The 19886-nt window shown below is 41.6% G+C and overlaps 1 protein-coding gene across 1 annotated transcript in view; it reads right to left on the reverse strand.

Annotated features, from left to right (window-relative positions):
- Positions 1 to 19444, reverse strand: part of SEC16B (SEC16 homolog B, endoplasmic reticulum export factor) — an 82393-nt gene extending 62949 nt beyond the window's left edge. Inside the window, exons 1-7 of the mRNA XM_087726816.1 lie at positions 19311 to 19444; positions 17988 to 18337; positions 15555 to 15640; positions 12407 to 12527; positions 6246 to 6396; positions 5249 to 5396; positions 800 to 957 (exon numbers count right to left, since the gene is read on the reverse strand). Coding sequence (XP_087582942.1) covers positions 800 to 957; positions 5249 to 5396; positions 6246 to 6396; positions 12407 to 12527; positions 15555 to 15640; positions 17988 to 18268 — 945 coding nt within the window. The 5' untranslated portion in view covers positions 18269 to 18337; positions 19311 to 19444. The remainder of the gene's footprint in view (positions 1 to 799; positions 958 to 5248; positions 5397 to 6245; positions 6397 to 12406; positions 12528 to 15554; positions 15641 to 17987; positions 18338 to 19310) is intronic.
- Positions 19445 to 19886: the final 442 nt, after the last annotated feature.

A 19886-nucleotide genomic window follows, 5' to 3' on the forward strand; every position in this document is an offset into this window, starting at 1 on the left:
AAAATGCAGTTTGCAATACAGACTTTATTTGCCTGCATAACCTCTGCACTCTCCTTTATTTCAGAGTATTTTATATGTAAGCTGAACTCTGAAAAATCTATTGGATGCTTTTGCCAAACAGTTAGAAATTGAGGGTGTCTTGAGAATGCATTATAACAACTACATTATCTGTTCTGACCCCCCTTCTCCGCTCGTTCAAAGACGACAGGCAGACAGACTTAAAAGGAAATAACTTTATCAGTCCTCGGCTCAGACTGGCTGCAAGCCCAAAATAAACATAAATAAAGTCTCTGGCAAGAAGATAACAGAATGCAAGAACAAAGATCTCTTACAAAGCAAATCACTTCTCCAAGTGTCTCTTTGAATCAGGGTTACAGAAAGCGAATCACTTATCCAAGTGTCTCTCACAAACAAACCACAACCGATGAACAATGAACCATGAACGAACGACGAACGTTGACTTCTGCAACCAGGGCATGGCACCATCCGTCCTTTTATCTCCAGAAGACGGCACTAATGAGCCCCAGCTGCATTGTTAATCCTGCATCCCGACACAACTCACAGCAAACTTCTGCTGAGTCACAACAATTATCTATAAGAGGAATGATGGGAGGTGCTTATAGGGAAAAAAAAGATATCGTTTACTGGGAACAAATATAAATTAGACAGGTAAATCAGAGAAGAAAGTAAAACGAAGGAATAGGAAACAAAGAGCAATCAAATAGTGCCACAGTACTGATTCCATGTAAGAAGATATGCAATATCATACCTTGTTACTAAGGGGCAACTAGATGTTTACCTCAAGGCTATGTATCTCAATAAGAGCAGGTTGTCCAGCTGCCGGATCATTTGGACATCCTCGGACCAGCTGCCCCCCAGCTCCAAAACACAGAGGTACGTGAGGGAGGGTAAATTTGGGGGAGGTCACATGGCTAGACATAGCTTGGAAGTCTTCAGCTAGAAGACAAAAAGAAAGTCCTTTTACTGGTGGACAGATGGCCTAGATCATGGGTGTCAAACTTGCAGCGCCACATTGCCATCATGTGACATTTCGCTATGTTTTTCCCTTTGTGGAGCCAGGCTGGGTGTGGCCTGTGCATGACGCATCCAGCCCCCGGGCTGCCATTTTGACACCCCTAAATGATAAACTGCAAACACAAATATCCCCCAAACCATGTGTATCTATTCAGAAATCAAACACAATGGAAAATAAACTGATAGTTACCAAGTTGGATTCTAGTCCAGATTCTTTGATCTGCGGCATTGATTTATATGTGATTATGGATTAATGACAATTGATTAACTGATTGTACAATATTGCTACTATGCAAGTCTTACTGTGTATAGTGTATCAAAAAATGTACTGATTTTTAGATTGTTGCTATGGCCATTTTAAATGTGACATTTGCAAGGTTCCATGAGTTTATAGTAGAGATTTGGCAGCATTCAGATTTAACCAATTGGTCATTATTTACCAGGTATCCAGTTTTTGTAATATGAGAGCACATCCTTTCCTTCTGACATGTCCTTAAAATTAAGTACAATAGAACAGCTCTTAGTGGAATTTTGTGCATTAGTCCATTTAGTTCAAAAATGCTTCCTCTCAAAACTGAAAAGGAGAGTGATAATACGATTCAGGTTTTTATGCAACCTTCCTCAAATGCAGTGCCCGGTTCCACCACAAAACCGCGGTAGACAAAAGCGCGCTCGCCGAAAGCGCGTACGTGACATCATCACAGTGCGACGAAAACATCGAGCTGTGATTGGTAAATGTAAAATTAAAGTGAAAACCTTACCCTAACCCCCCCAAACCTAACCCTAAACCTAACCCTTAACCTAAACCTAAACCTAACCCTAAACCTAACCCTTAACCTAACGCTAAACCTAACGCTAACCCTTAACCTAACGCTAAACGTAACCCTAACACTGTAAACCTAACCCTAACCCTTAACCTAACCCTAACCCTAAATCTAAACCTAACCCTTACCTTTATGTGAATCGGCTTGCTTTAATTTTATTTTTATTTCCATTTTTAATTTTTTTCGTCGCGCTGTGATGACGTCACGTACGCGCTTTCGTCGAGCGCACTTTTGTGGACCACGGTTTTGACGGGTCACGGCAGTGCTCACCTTCTAGGGAAACAAAGGAAGGCATCCTTTCACCCCTTGGCATGCAGAGATCATAGTGATCTGGTAGGTGTTAATTAGAGTCTTTGAACTGCTCAAAACTATATTACAGCTACGGCTGTAGTTCCATATGTATATACTCATCATCATAAAATGGAATGTTTCTATGATAAAATGACTGAATTAGATAAAATTTTGACAGGTAGTGATGAAAAAGTAATTTAAAAATTATATGGACGTTTACTAGAGGTTAAGTTAAAGGAAGAGCAAGTTAAAGAAACTATGATAGCTTGGGGGGAATTTTGGACATGGGATTGAACTAGAGAAATGGCAGAAATTGTGATCTCAAAATTATAAAATGACAATGTCAACAGCATACAAGGAATATTTGTATAAGATGTTTTACAGGTGGCACTTACCCCAAAGAGAATAGCAAGAATGTTCAAGAACAAGTCAGAAAAGTGTTGGAAATGTCATCAGACACCCGGTTCATATTACCATATGTGGTCGACTTGCATAGAAGCTAAAAGATACTGGACTAAAATCCACACGTGGTTGGGGGAAATGATACAAAAACACATAGACTTTAAACCAGAGACATTTTTAATTGGGAATCATACCAGAAACATATAATAAAGATCTGAAATATTTGATTGTAAATGTTTTAACGGCAGCTAGGATTGTATTTGCAAAAAATTGGAAAAACGAGAAAATGCCAACGCAGGAGGAAGTTATTCGAAAAATAATGGAATGTGCTGAAATGAGTAAATTGACCTTTGGAATTAGAGAACAAGAAGATGAACAATTTTATAAGGTGTGGGATTTCTTCTATCAGTGGTTAGATAAAAAAATACGGAAATGAAAAATTTTGGAGAAGTCTTTCATATTGTAATAATAGAATGAGAAAGGTGATACCATAAAGACATATTATTATTAAATAGATTTAAATGATGCAATAGAATATTTATATATATATATATATATATATATATATATATATATATATATATATATATATATATATATATATATATATATATATATATGAATCAAATATTTAGAATATTTTGTTTAAAATGAAGGAATAACAATTGTAGTTGAACATATGATGTACAATGATAACAACGTATCTATGTATATTTGATGGATAATCAGTGACTATATACAACTGAAAGTGGTTATGCTCAACTACAAAATGTTGGAGAATTTTTTCATATTGCAAGAACAATAGAATGTGATACTAGAAAGACTAAATAGACTAATAATAAGAGCCGAGGTGGCGCAGTGGTTAAATGCAGCACTGTAGGCTACTTCAGCTGACTGCTAGTTCAGCAGTTCAGCTGTTCAAATCTCACCGGCTCAGGGTTGACTCAGCCTTCTATCCTTCCGAGGTGGGTAAAATGAGGACCCGGATTGTTGTTGGGGGCAATATGCTGACTCTGTAAACCGCTTAGAGAGGGCTGAAAGCCCTATGAAGCGGTATATAAGTCTAACTGCTATTGCTATAATGACGCAATGGAATGTCGGTATATACATGAATCTAATCTCTAGAATATTTGTTTAAAATGAAGGAATAACAATTTAAGCTGAACATATGATCTATAATGATAATAACGTACCTATGTATACTTGATGGACAATCTGTGATTTTATATATATAATTGAAAGCGGTGATGCATAAATGCTTGTAACCAAGCGACATGCTATATGTATATGTAATTGATGATGGTTTTATGTTTCATGTTTTGTTTGTCTTTGTCTAAAAATAAAAAAAACTTTTATACCAAAAAATAATGAACATAATAAAAGTAATGCTAGTTTTTTTTAAAGGTATTTTTGTAGGGTAGGAATAAAAGCAATAAAAGCTTGACTATTTTTTTTTTTAAGCTTTAGGAACAACCTAGAAAGGGGTGGGGGGATAGAAAGTGGAGTTCATCCAGAACTAGTTTGTAAATCTGGAACAAACATCACAAGTCAAAAGATAAAAACCTATGTCAGAGGTGGGTTCCTACCAGTTTGCACATATTCAGTAGAACCGGTTCATCAAATCTACCGAACCGGTTAGAAGAGGTTCCACCAGTGGACCCGGAAAGCAGGCCACACCTACAGAAGAGGTTCCAACATTTTTTGAAACCCACCACTGACTATCATGCTCATATTTATAAAACTCAGCGCCTCTGGGAAAGGTAAGGATGACTACTGCGTTTGTGGTGCAATCAGAACATTGCGTGTGTTGAAGTTGTTTTAACGCAAACCAAAGATGCCTTTAAAAAAAACAAGTTTACATCCTATTCTTATGCATGCCAGTGCTGTGTGTGAGATAATTTAAGGTGGTTTTGACAAGTGTCGTCGGCATCTTCATATCCGGTCACATGGGTGGCAAGCCACTCCCATCCGGTCACATGGGTGGCAAGCCACTCCCACAAAGGAGGCCACACCCACAGAGTAGGTTCGAACAATTTTTGAAACCCACCACTGACCTAAGTCCTTAAGACCATCCAATCTAACTGGGTAGACCATAAAACAGGGTCTTTCTCTCCAATCTTAGCATAACATATCCTTCAAAGGAAATTGATTCAAATTAGCACTAATATCACAACAAGAAATCATAGCCATGTTATTCAGATTTAAATGATCATAGACAGATCTATTCAGACCTTCTTTATACCCAGAACATCTCTCCCTCCTTACAGATCAAGCTGCTATGAAATTCCCCCAGCTTTTTAGCCCAATCTAGTGCCAGCATTCAAATTTGGGGGAATCTTCAGATGGTCCTTCTGAACTAAATAGAATTTTTTTTTGGTTCTCTAACCCTGAGTTTCACCATAGTTCTATCCAGTCTTTGACAAGTATTTAGCTTTAATAGCAATAGCAATAGCAATAGCAGTAGACTTATATACCGCTTCATAGGGCTTTCAGCCCTCTCTAAGCGGTTTACAGAGAGTCAGCATATTGCCCCCAACAATCTGGGTCTTCATTTTACCCACCTCGGAAGGATGGAAGGCTGAGTCAACCCTGAGCCGGTGAGATTTGAACCGCTGAACTGCTGATCTAGCAGTAGCCTGCAGTGCTGCATTTAACCACTGCGCCACCCTGCATCTTATCCTTGTTGAATAGCTCACCTGGCTGAGCAGGGCTCCAATCCTTGGAAGGAGCTGCTTCATAGTGGTTGGAAGAATTTTCCATATATTGACTAAGCTCGTAACTGCTGGAACTAAGACCAGATTCCTTGTACTGTTGGAGCGGGATTGGCCCTTCAGGCAATGAAAGCTATGCAGGGGGGGGGGGGAAACATAGAAAATATATGGGAGTAAATGGTAGCCTGAATTAAAACAATGCAAAATAATCTATAACTTCTTCCCCAAGGAATTTTTTTTTATTTGTCAATTTCATATATACATTCACAATTATATGATCTCATAACTGTTATTAATAATATGCATTTATAACAATTTTTTCCCTACAGTTGACAATATACTTGAAGATTGCTTTCTTACCATCCCATAGTATCTTACAACGGTCCTACTTCTTCTTGCCTCCCTCCCTCTTTCCTTCCCTCGTTTCTTCTCTCCTACTCTCCTTCCTTCCCTCCTTCCTTCCCTCCCTCCTTCCCCCTTCCCTCCTTCTCTCCTTCTCTCCTTCCTTCCCTCCTTCCTTCCTTCCTTCCCTCCTTTCTTCTCTCCTATTCTCCTTCCTTCCCTCCTTCCTTCCCTCCCTCCTTCCCCCTTCCCTCCTTCTCTCCTTCCTTCCCTCCTTCCTTCCTTCCTTCCCTCCTTTCTTCTCTCCTTCTCTCCTTCCTTTCCCCCTTCCTTCCCCCCTTCCTTCTCTCCTACATTCCCTCCTTCCTTCCCTCCTTTCTTCTCTCCTTCTCTCCTTGCTTCCCTCCTTCCTTCCCTCCTTTCTTCTCTCCTTCTCTCCTTCCTTCCCTCCTTCCTTCCCTCCTTGCTTCCCTCCCTCCTTCCCTCCCTCCTTCCTACCCCCCTTTCTTCTCTTTCTTCTCTCCTTCCTTCCTTCCTTCCCCCAAGGAATTTTATTATTGGGGGGAAAAATAGGAAATCACAAAGTCTGGACCTCTTTCCTCCCACTGGCTAAACTGTCAGCAAGGATGAGATTAAATACCTCATGGGCTGGAACAGCGGCATTCTTCAAAGAGTTCTCTTGGAAATTATCCCAAGTGTGTTCTTGCAACAAAGGAGAATGGTAGCTGATATCGTAGGAAGCATCTTTCTTTGAAGCATAGCTGTCTTCATAGGAATTCTGGTTCTTAGATCTAGAGGAAATCAAAGGAAAAATAAAAAGGCTGAGCTTAAAATCTACTGGACTCAACCTTACAGCAAATGTATATATGTCTCCTTATACCATGATAAGTACATAAAATGAATATGTACTGTTCTCTACAAGATTCTAATAGTTCAGAATTTTGACAATTTCCTCATCATGTGTACACAGCAAACTGTCCAAGCAAATGTTTCCCTTAAATCTTTTTCACCTATCACCAAGTTAGCTGCCAGGTGAGAAAAAGCTCTCTCTGTTGATAACGTCCCCTCCCACCGTGACCCGACAAAAGTCCGCACGACAAAAGTGCGCCGACAAAACCGTGTCGCTAAAACCGCGATGTCATCAACGCGCCAACAACAGCACGGCAACAACAGCCCGGAGACAGAAGGGCGCTTTACAACAGCGTGTCGACAGAAAGCCGATTTAACTTAAGGTAAGGGTTAGGTTTAGGGTTAGGTTTAGGGTTAGGGTTAGGGTTAGTGTTAGGGTTAGGGTTAGCGTTAGCGTTAGCGTTAGCATTAGCGTTAGCATTAGCGTTAGCATTAGCGTTACATTTAGGGTTAGGGTTAGTGTTACGTTTAGGGTTAGGGTTAGGGTTACGTTTAGGGTTAGGGTTAGGGTTAGGGTTAGTTTTACAGCGCGCATCTGTCGCCGCGCTGTTGTCGGCGCGATTCAGCACTCATTCGTCGGAGCGCTTTAGAACACGCGGTTTTGTCACCGCGGTTTAGTCGGGCGCGGTTTTGTCATTCGTCCTTTTGTCGGTGAACCCCCTCCCACAAGCTTACAATTCTGTATTGGAAAAATCTGTAGAATACTAGATGCGCAAAGAATTGCAGTTTTCTGCAAGATCACATGAAGTGTTGATACCAATTTATAATGCCTTGGTAAGACCACACTTGGAATATTGCATCCAGTTTTCATTGCCCAATATAAAAAAGATGTTGAGATTCTAGAAAGAGTGCAGAGAAGAGCAACAAAGATGATAGCAATAGCAATAGCAATAGCAATAGCAATAGCAGTAGACTTATATACCGCTTCATAGGCCTTTCAGGCCTCTCTAAGCGGTTTACAGAGAGTCAGCATATTGCCCCCAACAATCTGGGTCCTCATTTTACCCACCTCGGAAGGATGGAAGGCTGAGTCAACCCTGAGCCGGTGAGATTTGAACCGCTGACCTGCTGATCTAGCAGTAGCCTGCAGTGCTGCATTTAACCACTGCGCCACCTTGGCTCATGATTAGGGGACTGAAGACTAAAATATATGAAGAACAGTTGCAAGAACTGGGTATGTCTAGTTTAATGAAAATAAGTATTAGAGATGTCATGATAGTCATATTTCAATATCTAATGGGCTGCCACAAAGAAGAAGAGTCAATCTTAGAACTCAGCGTGGCACGACAAAACCGCGCTCGCCAAAATAGCGGTGATAAAATCGCGTCGCTAAAGCCGTGACGTCATCACAGCGCAGGAACAGAAGGGCACTTTAAAACGGCGCCGCAGCAAAAAGCCGATTTCAGTTAAGGTAAGGGTTAGGATTAGGTTTAGGGGTTTGTTTTAGGGTTAGGTTTAGGGTTAGGGTTAGGGTTAGGGTTAGATTTAGGGTTAGGTTTAGGTTTAGGGTTAGGGTTAGGGTTAGGGTTAGGGTTAGGGTTAGGGTTAGGGTTAGGGTTAGGGTTAGGGTTAGGGTTAGGGTTAGGATACTGAGTGCTTGGGAATGCGCGGATTTGCCCTCCGCGATTATGTCATCGCGGTAGGGTCGCGTTTTTCCTTAGCGCTTCAAATGGCGCGAATTAGTCTTCACGCTTATGTCTCCGCGGATAAGGGCTTCGCGGATTTGTGGTGGAACCAGAACTCAGAGCTTATTGTCACTTTAAATGTACACTAATTGGCATATATTAAAATGAAATTTTGTTGCATACAGCTCTCAAAGTGTCACCACCTCCAATATACATTACATAAACTTGATAAACAAATAAATAAGCAAATAAATAAATAAGCAAGCATATAACCACATACATTATATGACACAGAGAAACAACACAGTCTAGTTTGGATGTATATATGAACATGGCAAAAAAAATGAATCTTGCGAGTTTACCAGACAGATGGCATAGGAAAGTGTTGTGGCCCAGCAGGAGCCGTTGGAGCTGCCACCAGACTCCGACAGTGAGGGGCCCTATGAGTCGGCTCTGGAGGATGTGGAGGACCCTGGACAGGGTTCCGACTCCGAGCAGGGTGCAGAGAGGCTGGTTGGCCACCAGGAGGCACCTGAGCCTTGGACCAGTGGGGAGGAGACAAGGGAGAGTGAGCCGGAAGCCAGTAGTGAGTTGTTCCTGGATGCACACCATCGAAGAGTTAATAGGCGTCAGGAACAATTACGCAATTACAGGAGGTGATTGCACTCAGCTGGTGGTCATTAGGCTCCTCTCCAGACTATAAAAAGCTACTTGTGCACACGCCCCTCTTTCCAGAAGTCAATGCAGGATTGAATGTCGGAGGACATTACTGTAAACTTGGCAGGCTGGATTGCTGCCAAGCCCAATCTGTGTTTATTGCTGCTTGTCTGTGCCGGGTTGTTGCGAAGGACCTGTCCGTCTGTTAATTAAATGCCATAATTTATCTCTGGCTTGGAGTGTGCTTTGGTGTGGAACGAGGGGAGTCAGAACAGAAACAAAGCTGTAACAGAATCTAATAGTTCTAATAGAAATATTTCAAATGCTCCCAAAATGCTGTGGAACGCCGAACTAAAATCGAAAAACAGCATTCACACATAAGTATTCTTCTCCTCCAGGTGCACCAAGCTAAGATGAAGCACACGGGAAAGTGCGTCATCTGTAGAGTAGTTCTTCCGATAGAATAGAAGTTATTCTGCTAGATAGATCCTATTCTACACAGCAGGAAGGCAGGACAAGAAGTAATGGATGGAAACTAATCAAGAAGAGAACCAAGCTAAGGAGAAATGTCCTGTTAGAACAATTAATCAGTGGGACAACTTGCCTCCAGAAGTTGTGTGTGCTCCATCATTGGAGGTTTTTAAGAAGAGATTGGACAACCATTTGTCTGAAATGTTTCCTGCTTGAGCAGAGGCTTGGACTAGAAAACCTCCAAGGCTCCTTCCAACTCTGATATTCTGTTGGTTCCACCACAAAACCGCAGTAGACAAAAGCGCGCTCGACGAAAGCGCGTACGTGACGTCATCACAGCGCGACGAAAACATCGTGCTGTGATCGATAAATGTAAAAATAAAGCGAAAACCTTACCCTAACCCCCCCAAACCTAACCCTAAATGTAACCCTTAACCTAACCCTAAATCTAACCCTAAACCTAACCGTTAACCTAACGCTAAACCTAACGCTAACCCTTAACCTAACGCTAAACGTAACCCTAATGCTCTAAACCTAACCCTAACCCTAACCCTAACCCTTAACCTAACCCTAACCCTAAACCTAAACCTAACCCTTACCTTTATGTGAATCGGCTTGCTTTAATTTTATTTTTATTTCAATTTTTAATTTTTTTCGTCGCGCTGTGATGACGTCAAATGCGCGCTTTCGTCGAGCGCGCTTTTGTGGACCGCGGTTTTGACGGGTCACGATTCTGTTATATGTAGCAGTTTGGCTTTATCTTATAGCTACGGTGAAAAAATGCATAAAATTTCTCTTTTGTGCATTTGGTCAGCGTGACACAACTTTAAGTGCTGAACAGGGAAAAGAAATATAATGAAGGAGAATAGGGGGAGAAATAATAATTTTCTGTTACCCAAAGTCACCAGCTTGTTTCTCTGCCTAAGGGAGAACTAGAACCTGGATCTTTCTGCTCCCTGCCCAGCACTTTAACTCACAACATGGCACAGACTCTCATATTGATATATGTATGTACTGTATATAAAACATTTCTTTAAAAGCCGTGATTATGAAATGATATAAAAGCTAAACATCAATATACCACTATAACTATATTATTGTTGTATTACCAAAACTAAATTTAGTCTACTACATATAAAAACACTACGGTATAAAGAGAGGGGAAAAGTAAATTATATATATAGTAAATTACCTATGCCTGTTACCTTTAGTGCTAGAGAAAAATCTAATTCCTACCATGATAAGAACCAACATCTCTGGGCCAGAAGGGTAGTAAACTGTAATTTTGAATCTTACAATTTCAGCCCATGATCACAGGTAGCTAAAAAAAAGTTGCATTCTAATGCATGACTTAGGTTAATAAGTAAGCCAATGACAAACCATATATTTGCTCCATCCATACAAATTTAAAATAATCATTAACTTTTTAAATAAGTTAAAACAAAAACTATTTAAGATATTTAAGCTGGACTAAAAAAAAGCATTGCTCTGAAAATATGTATTTGATGCTAAATTCGTTTTTAATAACACTAATCCTTCCTGATACACCTAAGAATGTTTTCACCTGTCTCTCAATAGCCTCTTTTAACCGAGAGATATATTTTGAAATATTCTTACCTACTTACCTATTAACATTTGTTAAGTTGTCTCACTTAGCAACATAAATTTTGGGCTCAATTATGGTCGTAAGTCGAGGACTAACTGTAATTTTCTTAGAAGAACCCTAAGATCAGTGGTCCCCAACCTTTTTATCGCCGCGGACCAGTCAGCCTTTGATAATTTTACCGTGGCCCGCTGAGCGCGCGCAGGAGTGGAGGGGCGTTGTTCGCGACGACACTGATTGTTTATATATCAGATTGTTTTGATTAAACAACTTTTATTTTATTGTATTTAAACATGCCTTACAAAATAAAATACAATTACATAAATATAAAGTGCAAGGCTACGCTACTAGCGCTGTCTACGCTAGCCCTACGTAGCTGCGCAGGCGCTCTTAGGTTTTTTTCAGGAATCGGCCAGCGTTGAAGCGCTGAAAAGGAATGAGAAGGGCGGCGCTGGACACAGGGGGGCGGTGGGCCGCTGGTGACGTCAGAGTGCCACCAGCGGTCCAGTAACACCCCTTGTGCCAGTTAGCCCTAATTTGCATACAGAAAGAAACTATGGCCCCCGGCCGCTGCAGCGATCATGGCCCCCGGCCGCTGCGCGGCCCGGTGCCAGGTACTCCGCGGACCGGGGGTTGGGGATCACTGCCTAAGATAATGTATAGAGGTTCTATGCATGAAAAATTGAAAGATGAATACATCTTCTCACACACCTCAGCTTGGAAAAATCTAAAATATCTCCAGTGGCGAGGTAGTTTTAAGAGAGGGTGAAGACACACATACATAGACACACACACACACACACACACACACACACACTGAAGACAAGACAAAGATAACATCTACAACTCTGTCCTCATACTGGCCAGAGATTTTGTCAATAAATATTGAGGCCATCCTGTTCTGACCCCCCTCGTCCCACACCAACACACACTCTGAGCCAAAGATAAGTTACGGTGTTTAATTAACAGACAGACAGGTCCTTGGCAGCAAAACGGCACAGACAAGCTTGGGCAGCAATCCAGCACAGATAAGCCGTGGCAGCAATCCAGCCTGCCAAGCTCACAATAATGTTCTCCAACATTAGTTCCTGCATTGACTTCTGCAAAAAGGGCGTGTGCACAAGCAGTCCTTTTATAGTCTGGAGAGGAGCCTAATGACCACCAGCTGAGTGCAATTACCTCCTGTAATTGCATAATTGTTCCTTACACCTATTAGCTCTCCGGTGCCGGGCATCTAGGAACAACTCCCTTGGCTCCTCCCCACTGATGACATCCGGATCAAACTCCCTTGTCTCCTCCCCACTGGTCCAAAGCTCAGGCACCACCTGGTGGCCAACCAGCCTCTCTGCGCCCTGCTCAGAGTCAGAACCCTGTCCAGGGTCCTCCTGGGCTGACTCATAGGGCCCCTCGCTGTCGGAGTCTGGTGGCAGCTCCAATGGCTCCTGCTGGGCCACAACACCATCCATTGAGCCAACAATACTAAGAATAACTGGATATGGACAATCTTAAACATTGTCGCTCAAGAGTTTTACTTACTGAGTGAGTGCAACATCATAATGCCCCAAAGAGTCGTCGCCACTCCTAAGCTGGCGATCTGTATAGTAATTCTGGTTCCAGGAATTTGCACTTTCACTCCAGTTATCTCCCCATCGTGGATCTGTATAAAGTAAATATAAACAATTAGGTCTTCTTGCATGCATTAAGAATGAAAGGCTAGTCAGAATTAGGCATAAAGCCATGGAATGCCATTCTCCTTAGACTACCCAATTGATCTATGCTCCTGCACTAGTGGAACAGATTAGATAATAATGATTATTTACCTTGGTTGTGAGGGGGGGAGGATTGCAGGTAAACAGCATGAAGCTGAGAAACAATTAAGAGAAATGAAATGGTTGAGTTACAGTAATTTTCCCAAATGCTGGCTAGGATTATAGGAATCCTACTTGCTCTGGAAGAGAACCTATCACCTCCTCCTTCTCTTAGCAAGTCACCATTGTGGGAATGTTTTCTTATTTAAACCAAACTGTAATATAATTTGATGCACTGGTTAAGTCATCAAACTAAAAACCAAGATACCATGAGTTCTATGCCTGCCTTATGGGTGACCTTGGGCCAGTCACTCATTATCTGCCCTAGGAACAGTGGTAAGTTTCAAAAATTGTTCGAACCTACTCTGTGGGTGTGGCCTCCTTTGTGGGAGTGGCTTGCCGCCCATGTGACCGGATGGGAGTGGCTTGCCGCCCATGTGACCGGATATGAAGATGCCGACGACACTTGTCAGAACCACCTTAAATTACCTCACACACAGCACTGGCATGCATAGGAATAGGATGTAAACTTGTTTTTTAAAAGGCATCTTTGGTTTGTGTTAAAACAACTTCAACACACGCAATGTTCTGATTGCACCACAAACGCAGTAGTCATCCTTACCTTTCACAGAGGCACTGAGTTTTATAAATATGAGCATGATAGTGTAGAATAATCATATCCAAGGACCAGGGGTGGGTTTCAAAAAAATTTGGAACCTCTTCTGTAGGTGTGGCCTACTTTCCGGGTCCACTGGTGGAACCTCTTCTAACCGGTTCGGTAGATTTGACGAACCGGTTCTACCGAATAGGTGCGAACTAGTAGGAACCCACCTCTGCCTAGGAAGGATTCAGTGGCAAACCACTTCTGCAAATCATGCCAAGAAAATTGCAGGGACTGGTAGCTTTCACTTTTTAGAACTATCATATTCGTGCTGCAGAAATCTTAAAAGCCATATGATGGAAGGTTTACAGCAGGAGTCCCCAACCCCTGGTTTGTAGATTGGCACTGGGTTGCAGCATGCAAGAAACTGCAAGTGAAGCACCATCCATGAGATGCAAGTAGTATGTGAAACCATGCCCCCTCCAGGAAAAACCTCTCTCCATGGAACTAGTCCCTGGTGCCCAAAAGATTTGGGGCCGCTTGTTTATAGAATCCCACTACTTTCACCTACAGGTGGTCCAGATATTTACAACCCAGCTATAGCACACCTAATTTTTTAAAGGGCATGCATTAGAAATGAAGTGTGTGTGTGTGTGTGTATGTGTGTGTGTGTGTGTGTGTGTGTGGTGGGTTCCTTCCAGTTTTAACCTCTTCTATAGAAGAGGTTCCACAAATCTACAGTGCCATTTAGAACCGGTTCCAGCTCCCTCCCCCCCACCCGCCCATCCGCACAGCGTCAACATGAAGAGCAAGAGGAGGAATTCTGGGAGTTGAAGTCCACAAGTCTTAAAGCTGTCAAGTTTGAACACCCCTGGGTTTTTTTTTCTAAAGGGTTAGGGGTGCAAGGGTCTTGTAACTTGATAGCTTTAAGACTTGCGTGCTTCAAATGCCAGAGTTTCTGAGCCAACATTTTGGTTGCTAAGCAAGAGCGTTGTTAAGTGAGTTTCTCCACATTTTACAAGTTGACCACGCCCACCCAGTCACATGGCCAACAAGCCACTCCCACCCAGTCACATGGCCAGCAAACCACTCCCACAAAGCAGGCCACACCTACAGAAGAGGTTCTAAAAAAATTTGAAACCCACCACTGGTGTGTGTGTGTGTGTGTGTGTGTGTGTGTGTGTGTGTGTGTGTAAAACTTTGGCCCATGGTTCTTTTTAAATGAGGTTAGAAGTAAGTAGAACTACCTGTGGTTTTTCAAAGTTTCAAAGGGAAGTAGAAATTAATGAAGAAAAATAGCATCCATGCTTCTTGCAGCTGAAATGCCTTGAGAAGAACCAAGAGGAATTATAGAAATGAGGACGAAGCTGAAAAGATATAGAGGAATCCAGAATAAGGCTAAGCTAAAGGGGGAGGAGAAGAGAGAGAGAGAAAAAAGAGACAGAAATGTGAACTATTTAATCCTAAAAATGGAACCACAGAACTGAAATAGAATTTTGGACTTAACACGTGATTCCAGGAAGATTTCGAGACTGAGATCGAGATAAGAAACTGAAATGTTTGGTGTTACATTACATCACCAGTTTTACAGAACTTGAAGACCGCATATATTTGACACTTTCTACCTAGTTTCCTCTACAAGAACATCTCTGTTAGTTAGGTTGGGCTGAGTGACTGGTTCAAAGTTCGCACCTATTCGGGAGAACCGGTTGTTAACTTTCTAAGCAATTCAGAGAACTGGTTGTTGGAAGAAATCTCCTTTTGGTTTTTTCCACTTTTACAGGGCTAATCCTGTAAGGAAGGCAGGAAGGAAACATTCTGGTGTTGTTTCTAGCTTAATCTTTATTGCCCTGCTTACAGAAACTGCCTCTCTGGTTAACCCTTATTACATTGTAACAGCTAAAGCAAAGCACCCATGGACGTGAGTGACTTTGAGTTGGCTACGCCAACTCACATGCCCACGGGGCCACACCTACCCAGCTGGTCATTAGGGCAGAGAACCGGTTGTTAAATTATTTGAATCCCACCACTGATACAAAGAATGCATAAAGAATAAAAAATACTTACAGATGACTTCCTATAACACACATAAATGCAAGCACACCCTATACTTTACTTCAGCATTCCCCAATATCCATTATTCCTATACGGATCGGTCTTTGCCAGTACTGGTTGGAAATTATAAATTGTTTTAGCCCAGAAGGCACCAGACTAGAGAAAGATATTTTAGTTCCATAATGTTCTTGGCCATTTTTCCTATGGGGGAACGCAGTACCTCTTTTGCTTGGATGTCCTTGGTTGAATCTTTGGTACGCTTCAGGGTCCTCCACGAAGCCATGGTGCAACTCTTCATATTCTTGCCTGAAAAGTAATCCAAAAGGAATGAGCCAAATAAGAGGCAGAAAAATTTGCTTTAATAGGCTGTTCTGACCCCCCTCGTTTCACACCCAAGCACACTCCGAGCCAAAGATAAGTTACGGCATTTAATTAATAGACAGACAGGTCCTTGGCAGCAACACATCACAGACAAGCTTGGGCAGCAATCCAGCACAGATAAGGCTTGGCAGCAATCCAGCCTGCCAAGCTCACCATAATGTTCTCAAACATTAGTTCCTGCATTGACTTCTGCAAGAGAGGAGTGTGCACAAGCAGTCTTTTTATAGTCTGGAGAGGAGCCTAATGACTACCAGCTGAGTGCAATTACTTCCTGTAACTGCGCAACTGCTCCTAACGCCTATTAGCTCTTCAATGGCGTGCATCCAGGAACAACTCACTACTGGCGTCCGGCTCACTCTCCCTTGTCTCCTCCCACTGGTCCAAGGCTCAGGTGCCTCCTGATGGCCAACCAGCCTCTCTGCGCCCTGCTCAGAGTCGGAACCCTGTCCAGGGTCCTCCACATCCTCCAGAGCCGACTCAGGGGGCCCCTCGCTGTCGGAGTCTGGTGGCAGCTCCAATGGCTCCTACTGGGCCACAACAGTAGGCTATGTATATTTTTTGTATACAATGGAAATAGTTCATCAAAAATGGATCCAGAAACTAGTACATATTATTATTTATTGATTATGGGACATCAAGTCACTTTCAATTCCTAGTGCCTACATAGATTTTCTCCGTGATGATCTCCATGATTTATAAGACAATAGAATAAGTAATGGCAGCACTAACAAAAAGATGGGACAAATTGAAGGATGTGAAATGTAAAAAAAATTGGCAAAACCACAAAGCTTTTGCATTCTAATTTAGGAGATACAAAGGCCTGATTAAAATAATAGCAGGAAATTATAGCTTCCATTATGTGAATAACTTGGCCCTGATTTTTTCACTTTCACAATTTTTCAATTATACATAAATGGATTGGTTTGAACGTTGGGTAGCTGTTCCTTTGATTTCTTGTTTGTGTTTAGGAGTGTTGATCGGAAATATTAATTTCTAGTTTATTATTATTATAATTATGCTCAAAGATAAGGGGAAAACAGTACATTAATTTGGACATAATACTGTATAAACACAGGCAAATCTATAAAACATGCAGTGCTAAACAACTGTTTCAATGCAAAGAATAGATAAGCTGTTGTAACATAATTCTTTGTGTAGGTGTGGGTCACCCATGGCCCAGTTCATACCAGGGCATGCAGAGCCACGCTGAACCACACAGGAGAAAACAAACTCCTAAAACTCCATAACATCCTGATAGTTCATAACATAACATCCTGAGATGTGGCCTACCAATGACGCCCAGGATTTGACCATATATAGACAGAACTTCCCTGAGCAGTAGATTAGAAATTGTACTTTTACAGGCTGTTTTTAATCACATGCTATTGCTCCTCCTGCCTTTGTCCTATCTCAATAAAAGGGGCTCCCAGACCCCCAATCTGGGTTGCTCCATCCCGAGAAAGATCGTGTCCTGTCTTTTCTCCACATGGGCCTCATGGACGACCCACGGGAACATCGCAATAAGCAAGACCACATAAAACATACTAAATATTTACCGCATATTAAGCAACATACAGTATAGGCAAGAGAATCATGACTATACACAAGGAATTGCACATTAAACAATATACGAGGCAGGGAAGCCACAACTCCATAGTCACTCAATGGCCAAAATAAAGTGGTGGTGGTGTTGTCAACAAAAGTTTTCAAGACAACTTTTAAGATCAAAGATCTCAGATTAAAGATTAATCTAAGATTAAAACTTTTCAAGATGAAGAAAAGCTAAATACGACAACAAGGCTAAATAAATAGATTTTGTGTGAATGTTCCTGTTCAGCCATACAGCAGGATCCAAAAGGTCACAATTAAGATTATTATGGTGGCAAGTGACCTTATTCAGGAGCCCATGCAGAGCTCTAGAGATATGAGAGAAACAGATTCAAAACAATCCCAACTGCAATAAAAACACACTTTCCCATAATTTCTGAAATCAGAGCAGAGGTGGGTTCCTACTGGTTCGCACCAGTTCTGTAGAACCGGTTCGTCAAATCTACCGAACCAGTTAGAAGAGGTTCCACCAGTGGACTCGGAAAGCAGGCCACACCTACAGAAGAGGTTCCAAAATTTTTTGAAACCCACCACTGAATCGGAGGATTTTATTTCTTTAGACTATGATTTAGAACCAGCTGGAATCACAACCTGGACCTCCTTGTGCTGCCTGTCTATATCTTTTCCCAACATTGTCACTCCTTATTTTTCATGTGAGCTTCACCTTGTGTAAGACCAGTCTGGATAGCTACTTTCGTAATACTCTGCCCTGGAGTTTGGTCTCGTATAATTCTGGAGTCTTGGATGACGGATTGGATGGTGGTGCTGAGTATCTAGCCAAGGCGGAGGTCCTACTTGGAAATCAGGGTGGTATCCTTCATGCCTGAAATGTGGAGGTGGAGGACCATGGTAGGCCTCCCTCCATGGGCTTCTTCCATATCCTTCAAACCAGGCTCCACACCTCCCTTGGTCCTGGGGCTGTCGTGGTGGCATCCATGGGTCCATTCTGGACTTTTTTTTATCAAAGACTGTTCTTATTTAGATTTTGTTCAGTATCTACATTTCTTTGGTTTCCTATAAATATAAAAACAATCAAAAGGCAGTAGGTTCAATGAAGAGAAGCATTCTTCCAAACAAGATAGCCAAACTGTAACGGCTTTTGCCTTCGTGGTTATAAGTCTAGAAAGTCTCCAGGGAAGACTATTCTTGCTATGTCGTAGAGGCATATCTATAACTTCTTTATAAATTAGGATTTTTTTTAAAAAAACCTTTTCCCCCTTTGGAAAAGAGAATATATGAGATTGTTAATATTTATTCACCTCTTTGTAGTTTGATAGAAAATACATGAAGTTACTGTTAAAGAAACAAGTTATGCCCTAGGCACAGAATTCTTGCAAGATTTTAATACTGCAATTAGCTTTCACACTAATTGATATCTAACATTGGTAACTTTAACGCTAGATGAAAATAAAGAGTTATAATCAGGCCAATCCACATACATTGTTTCAAAATTATACAACAAATCCCGCTTGGTTTATCAGAAAACAGTGACTTGATAAATACTTTCATTATTTAGTAATAGTTAATGATAACATCAGATATCTGATTACTTCCTGACATTCGGTTTAATCTTTACGATATTATATCACTATTATTGGAAAAAAATTATCTGTAGCAGTTCCCTAAAGGCTGAATAAACTTGAGATCTTTCTGGTCTCTTAGTCCATTTTTAAAAGGTTCATACAGATACACAGACCACCTTCTATCTATACATCAGTCATTCAATCACATTGCCCAAACCAGCAGGGAGTGATATTGCACAAACATCTGACAACACATTTTTATTGATGGCAACCCTCTCTATCAAACCTGTCTTCTGTGCAGCTCTAACATTTGTGTATGTGAAACCTATTTCATTCATATACCAAAAGAGCAAGGAAAAAGAAATGGAGGTAAAATGCTACAGGATAACTCCAGGACAACTTGAGTGAGCAATGCTATCTTATGTCTTATACAGCCACAACACTCCTGCTTACAATGCACATACCTTTATTAGAAATGAGACCACCAGCTCCAGTTCTTTCAGCTTAGCCTCAGTGGGTACTTCTCCGTCTCCAAGACAGCTGTCAAAGTCCATTTGCCACATGGGTGGATACCTGACCAAGTTTCTACCCACCGTAGATGAGCACTCTCAGTTCTTTGCTGGTGTCAAAGTCCTGGACAATGTAATAATCCTGACTGTGCAGAGCAAAGGGCACCTTAAACCTTTGTAAACAATACATTGGATCCTTCCAAACAAACTAAATATTTAGTGCGTTTTGCATCACTTAAAAGGCAGGTAGAGTAGAATGGCGTGGGAAGTTGCCCAGCAAAGTTGGATTATTTGGGTTCCCCCATCGTCAGGAACCTTTTCTACATATTCATGGGTTTTTATAATGAAAGACAAATGGCTTGGAGCAATTTGCTTCAAGAGCCATAAGATGCTCAGGTTTGTTCCAGAGGTGGGTTCCTACCAGTTCGCACCTATTCGGTAGAACCGGTTCGTCAAATCTACCAAACCAGTTAGAAGAGGTTCCACCAGTGGACCCGGAAAGCAGGCCACACCTACAGAAGAGGTTCCAAA

Source organism: Thamnophis sirtalis, unplaced genomic scaffold, assembly GCF_051295495.1.
Source record: "Thamnophis sirtalis isolate CommonGarterSnake01/CBP01778 unplaced genomic scaffold, rThaSir2_p1.2 scaffold_12, whole genome shotgun sequence".
Classification (NCBI taxonomy): Eukaryota; Metazoa; Chordata; class Lepidosauria; order Squamata; family Natricidae; genus Thamnophis; species Thamnophis sirtalis.